This window comes from Somniosus microcephalus, chromosome 20, assembly GCF_052327205.1.
Source record: "Somniosus microcephalus isolate GS21.2 chromosome 20, FLI_Smic_1.0, whole genome shotgun sequence".
NCBI classification, from domain to species: Eukaryota; Metazoa; Chordata; class Chondrichthyes; order Squaliformes; family Somniosidae; genus Somniosus; species Somniosus microcephalus.
The window spans coordinates 64,281,120-64,287,715 of record NC_141006.1 but is presented as its reverse complement, the minus strand read 5'-3'; the positions used below and the strand labels follow the sequence as shown (position 1 = coordinate 64,287,715).

Sequence of the window (6,596 nt, the reverse complement as noted above, 5' to 3'; positions counted from 1 at the left end):
TCTCAAACAAATCTTTTTAGGGTTTGGAATTTCTTGAGTTATAAGACTGACATTGCTTTATTTCTTCATCAGGGTGAGGAAGGTATCAATGGAATGAAAGGATACCCTACACGGCAATCACTGAACGTCAATCAGTGAATTGCTGGACTTTTCCAGTACAATATGGAAGAAAAAAAAATCAGATTTTGCAGTGAACAAGAATCAATCCTGAGGAGCAACTATCACGTTTTCTGGTGTACTCTGCCCAGTCACATCAATACAAAGGAAAACATGAGCCCACATCTGTTTCACCTCTACCATCCAGTTCTTTAAATGAGCGCAGCGTTCTGCTACAGCATTTAACAGCTGGCTGAGCGCAATATGTCTGATGGCAGAGAAAGAACCAGCAGGTGAAAGGGTACATCCAAAACATGAACCCATCTCTGTCTTCCTGATAGAAACAGAGAAACATAGGAGCAGGAGTAGGCCATTCGGCCCTTCGAGCCTGCTCCGCCATTCAATATGATCATGGCTGATCCTCTATCTCAATACCATATTCCCCCTCTCTCCCCATACCCCTTGATGCCTTTTGTGTCTAGAAATCTATCTATCTCCTTCTTTAAATATATTCAGTGACTTGGCCTCCACAGCCTTCTGTAGTAGAGAATTCCACAGGTTCACCACCCTCTGAGTGAAGAAATTTCTCCTCATCTCAGTCCTAAATGTCCTACCCCGTATCCTGAGAATGTGACCCCTCGTTCTAGACCCCCCCAGCCAAGGGAAACATCCTCCCTGCATTCAGTCTGTCTAGCCCTGTCAGAATTTTATACGTTTCAATGAGATCCCCTCTCAATCTTCTAAACTCCAGTGAATACAGGCCTAGTCGACCAATCTCTCCTCATATGACAGTCCTGCCATCCCAGGAATCAGTCTGGTGAATCTTCGCTGCACTCCCTCTATGGCAAGTATATCGTTTCTTAGGGAAGGAGACCAAAACTGTACACAGTACTCCAGCTGTGGTCTCACCAAGGCCCTGTATAACTGTAGTAAGACATCCTTGTTTCTGTACTCAAATCCTCTTGCAATGAAGGCCAACATACAATTTGGCTTCCTGATGCTCAGTGCCTTTCTGTGCCTTTCACAGTGTCCTAACATTTATTTCAGAACTTTCCAACTTTATCTTAAACACTGACTTTGTGAAGAAAGTGTGTAAATATATAAACTTGCAAATTACGCGATGGGCTATCACCATCTGAACGCGAAATCCAATCAGATCAAATTCCCTCTTTTAAAAACCTCCCCCAAACCCGCATCTTTGAACGAGCTTTTGGTTGTCCCTCTGATTCCAGCCTAGCTCTTGTGATCTTTGTCGTGGTGCCTTACGAAGCAGCACTGGTCAAAATGGCCTGGGCATTTGCCCACCTTGAGGCCAACCAAAGGCCAAGGCTATTCTGAGTTCACAGGAAAACCACTTAACATTGCTGGGTGCCAAGTGTAGCCAGTGCAACAAAGGCGAATAAAAGAGCAAGCTTACCTACTAAAACCTCTTTCCTCTCCAATATGTTTTTCTGGGGTAATTGTGCAGCTGAGGATGAGCTCCCAGAGTTTATTGCATTGTCTATTATATCAGGAAGGCCGTTCTTCCCAGTGCCCCGGCTGGTTGGTTGTGTGGCGACAGCAAGCACTTCATTATTTGCCTCTGCATTCAGCACTTCCCCTTCCTCAGTGATTTCGAAGTCTCCACTCGGGCCCCCTGCAGCGGGAGCCTCCACTTCATTGTTAATGGTCACCTCTTGGACCATTTCACTGGTGTCAACTTTCTGTGTGTGTTAATTTAAAAAGCAAACGTTATTGAAATTGTTCATTTTAAAAGGAGGATTCGCTCCAAATTCCTGCAAATTAAAATGCTATGGAAATGACAGCGCTAACGATAATCATAAAGAAGCAAGTTCTCCAATTTTTCTTTCTTGAATGCAAGTCCCTTCTTGCTTCTTTGAGACACTAATTCTGGCTCTTGCCTGCCACCATGCTTCACACGTGAGCCAAGCCAGTGGGTGCAAGTAAGCTATTTGGCAGTGGAGGGCTCAATCCTGTGCCCAACCAAACTTTCAACTTGGAGAAAGAGACTTGTGGTTTCAATGTTGGAAGTTCTCCGCGGTACAGTCCAAGGAGCTGGGAGGTACAAAACTGGGGCGCTATAGCACAGCCACTGGCGGGAGGGTCGAATTACAGTGTGAATAGCTTTTATAGCAGGGGTGGGCAATGATTCGGGCTGGAGGGCCATTTAACAAGTTTTGGCGAGCTGTTGAGGGCTGCGCACCAATGGCGAGATCCCGTGCAGGCCGCTCACCAGCTCCTGCTACTGGGTGAGATGCGGCGCATGAGTACAACAAATTTAAAGGGACCGCGCACAAAAAAAATAGAGGGAACAATGCCGCACACATAAAATGAATTGTGTTAACAACAGCTGCCATTAAAATGTGTTATACCGTTTATTGTATGAGCAACCCTTGATGTCGTTTCCAGTCTCTACATTGCAACAATTCATCTCTTTGGTTACTGCAGTTTTAATTTAATTTGGTTCAATCACACAAAGGCACCTTCAGGTCTCAGTTGCTACTTCTGTTAATTACATATGATTAATGTATTCTAGTTAAAGATGATTTTCTGAATGGGAGACGGTAGCTTTCTGCATATTTTGATAGGAACAGTTGACTGATAATTCTTGTCATGCAGAGTGCCTGAAAGAAATCGTCAGCCACTGTGGGTTTTGATACAATCTCAGGTCTATCAGTAAGTAGAGAAATGACAGAGAAACCATTTCCTTCCAGCACTTCTATTGAAGCTGTCCACTGGGAGAAGAATTCCAGGAGTGGAACGCTATTAGTTTCTAGTCCCTGCCCCCAAAACCACACTGTGTTAAAACAGTTAGTACCTGTAGCTTGTTTTCCAGAGTATCTATCTGGCTCATCACATTGCTGTTTGTGGGATTTTGCCACATACAAAATGGCTGTCACATTTGAAGTCACTGCACTTGGAGCGTTGCCTTATTTTGAATTGCTTTGAGATGTTTAGGCACTTCAAAATCCAAGTCTTTCAGAGTCAGATTTTTGACGCCCTTGTTTTAGTGTTTGAGACATTTTCCGTTCATTGATTATGAATGGGCAGAGAATTTAACAATCTCCTCAACTCCAAATACCTCCCTGATACACAGAGAGAATGACCTATCCCCCATAGGGCACATTCGAGTATGCAATGCACTCTGGGTACGGACATCCGCCATCAGGGCCCAGAATCACGGAACGGATCCTTTTTCGATCGGGCCGGGGAGAATGACTTTTGCGAACTGATAAATTGAATTAAGCATTACTGTGTGTTCCTTGGCTGCAGTTCAGGTCCGTCTTTGACCCACGAGAAGTGGAGTGAAAGACGTTTGTGCAGCTCAAGCTCCAGCTCGCGTTCTATTTCTGTCCCGTCCAGCAGGCCGGATAGAATGACGTGGCGGGCTGTATTTTGCCCACCACTGTTTTAAAGGCAGTTTGCATTCTGACTGTGGACACAGGAATTTATAATGGAACAAACTAACACAAAAGTGTGGTGAAAATGTGACACCGTTTTGTAGACGAGCTGTGTGTAGAGATGTGAGATTTTTAATATGGTATATATGTGTGTTTATGTACGAGTGTGTGTGTGTGTGTGAGAGAGTCTTCAACAATTCAATGATCAGGAGCTGATTTACCCCCTTTCTCACCCAAAGGTACTGAGGCTAATTGTAGGACCCTGGCTGAGATCTGCTAACTCAGCATAGACCGGTAACTGAAGCTGAGACCTATTGTCCAGCAAGGCCCAGCAGAACACTGGGCAGTGCTAGGGTCGCCAACCCTCCAGGATTGCCCTGGAGTCTCCAGGAATTGAAGCTTAATCTCCAGGACACTGCTGCGAGCAACACCCGGAGGAAAAATCATTGGGGCCAAACATTTTTAATTTAACTTTTTTTTTTGAACGCTTTTGTTTATTAGTTATAAAAATAATGGACACGGGGGCGGGTGGGAGAAGAAGCATCCAATCGAGTAATGAAGAGTCTGTTTGCTTTCCAATTGGTCATGGGAAGGCGGAGCACCACGAAGATGGACATGCCGGGCGACCAATGGCGGGAGTGTGCGGGCGGGGCGGTCGGAGGTCATGTGCCGACACCTCCAGGAATATGTCCAATCAGAGTTGGCAACCCGAGGCAGTGCCTGTACCCACTGGGGCGCCATGGAGCTGAAACAACCGAGAGGTTAGAGTGCTGCATAGATCAGAATAATTGGCACACAGCTCCCACTAACACCTCAGCTGCAACATTAATGGCAGGCTTCGGTAATTCTGCTGCAAAGCGCCTTGAAGCTTGCCCACCGAGATAAGCCTTTGTGAGCTTATTTTTCCCGTTTTTGAGGAGGATTAAAGGAAAGACACAGAGGAGCAAACACCTAATATAGTGGTGCCCTGTAATAATAAGTCTGTCCCTTTGTGATAACAGACATCCCTGAGCTCTTAAAGCAGAGTTCAGTTAGGGCCATGCCTCCATTCATAAGGGAGAGCCTGACAGTTTTTTTTAACATACTGCATTGCTGCCAATTCCAGGATTATACATGTTTCAACAAGCAGGAAAGCAATAGATTCACCAGAGAAAGTTCTGTAACCAAACCTATTCAAATGTTGGAAATGCCCCTAATTAATACAGCAAATTAATATTAGAGACTCAGTATCCAGATGTGCTTGGAAATTCGCAATTGGGCTTTTAAATTTCCTCTGGGAATGTGGACACTCTATTTCCACACAAGGATACAGTTAAAGGATCTGAACACAAAAAAAACGAATAATTATGGGGCAGTTATATGATAGAACGTTTAGGTACAGGAATGATCAATTGCATACTTCATCTAACTCTATCGACATATCCTTCTATTCCTTTCTCCCTCATGTACTTATCTAGCTTCCCCTTAAATGCATTGAATCATAGAATGATACAGCACAGGATTAGGCCACAATATCACCTATGCAGTTTGCCTCCTTGTGGTAGCGAGTTCCACATTCTATGCACTCTCTGGGTAAAGAAGTTTCTCTTGAATTCCTTATTGGATTTATTAATTAAATAAAAAGACGATTAATTTCATCAAACAAGGTTCGTCGTCACTTGAGTTCCAAGGGAAGACAGTTATAGAGGGACCAAGCTGAAGTGTATGAAATAGCAAGTGGCTTAAATAAGACGTGAAATGTTACTTTATTTGGAAGGGTAGGAGATCCAAACTTTAATCCATTCCAACTTTCATGCCAATATAATGACCCTGAGGGGGCCAGGCTGTGGGAGATTGGTATCCTCCCACAATAACAAAGGATTTACTTTCAGCTAACATTGGGTTGAAATCGCCTTTAACACTGGCGTGTGTAGAAATGTGACCGTTGCTTTCTGCTGGGTGTCAATTCAGTCAGGCAGCTTGGTGTTACTCATCCGCAGCACAGAAGAGTTTTGTAGCTGAAAGCAAATCATTTTTTTTTGTGCATCGATGCGAATAAACAATTTGTCAGTCACCTCAAAACGGCAATGTAAGCAGACGAGGACTGGAGATGCTCCTTTTAGAAAAGGACTCCCTCCTTCCTAAAACCTTACTGAACTAGTTTGAGGGCGGCTCTGAGAGTGGTGTAGAGGTGGGACATCTCACGGGATAATTAAATATCGCAGTGAGCTCCCGCCATGGTCCTGTGGGTAAATGCACCACCCAGTGTTGCACTAATCTCCGAGCTTAAGCTAGGATAGCAAAGACCTAGAATCATACAGCACAGGAGGAGGCCATTCGGCCCATCATGCCTGTGCCGGCTCTTTGAAAGAGCGATCCAATTAGTCCCACTCCCCTGTTCTTTCCCCACAGCCCTGCAAATGTTTCCTTTTCAAATACATATCGAATTCACTGCTGAAAGTTACTATTGAATCTGCTTCCGCCACCCTTTCAGGCAGCGCATTCCAGATCATAACAACTCGGTGTAAAAAAAATTATTCTCCGCTTCCCCCTGGTATTTTTGCCAATTATTTTAAATCTGTGTCCTCTGGTTATTGACCAGTGGAAACAGTTTCTCCCGATCTACTCTATCAAAACCGCTCACAGTTTTGAACACCTGTAATAAATCTCCCCTTAACCTTCTCTGCTCTAAGGAGAACAATCCCAGCTTCTCCAGTCTCTTCAGAGTAGATGTTAGGAGGCACTTCTTATTGCAAAAAGCCGCTGCCCTCTGAAATAAGTCGCAGGCTCATACAGTGGGTGCTGTTTGCTGCAAGGGTCCTAAAGTGAGCTGGATGGGTTCCCGAGAGTGGCAAACATTACGACATATAGTGGGTCGTCCTGGACCTCTGGAGCTTTCTCGATTGCCTTCAGCGGTCAGAGAGGAATTTCCCAGGGTCTTTCACTAAGTTGCCTTACGTTTATTCTGGCCTCTCCCAGGCGATTGCATTATGGGGTGGGGGGGAGTGGGGAATGGGGGTGATATTGTGTGGAAGTTGCACCATGCCAGGTCGGGACAGGTTCCATGGACTAGTTGGTCTTCATGTGCCACCCTAGTCTGTGCTGGGTTCATTGTTCATT

General features: G+C 44.8%; 1 protein-coding gene across 2 annotated transcripts in view; it reads right to left on the bottom strand.

Annotated features, from left to right (window-relative positions):
* The window catches only part of sdc3 (syndecan 3), a 272,670-nt gene that overhangs the window by 10,670 nt on the left and 255,404 nt on the right, over nt 1-6,596 (bottom strand). For both annotated transcript variants that reach the window (XM_085962847.1, XM_085962848.1), the window contains exon 4: nt 1,514-1,799. In XM_085962847.1, the coding sequence (XP_085818973.1) occupies nt 1,514-1,799 (286 nt within the window). The remainder of the gene's footprint in view (nt 1-1,513; nt 1,800-6,596) is intronic.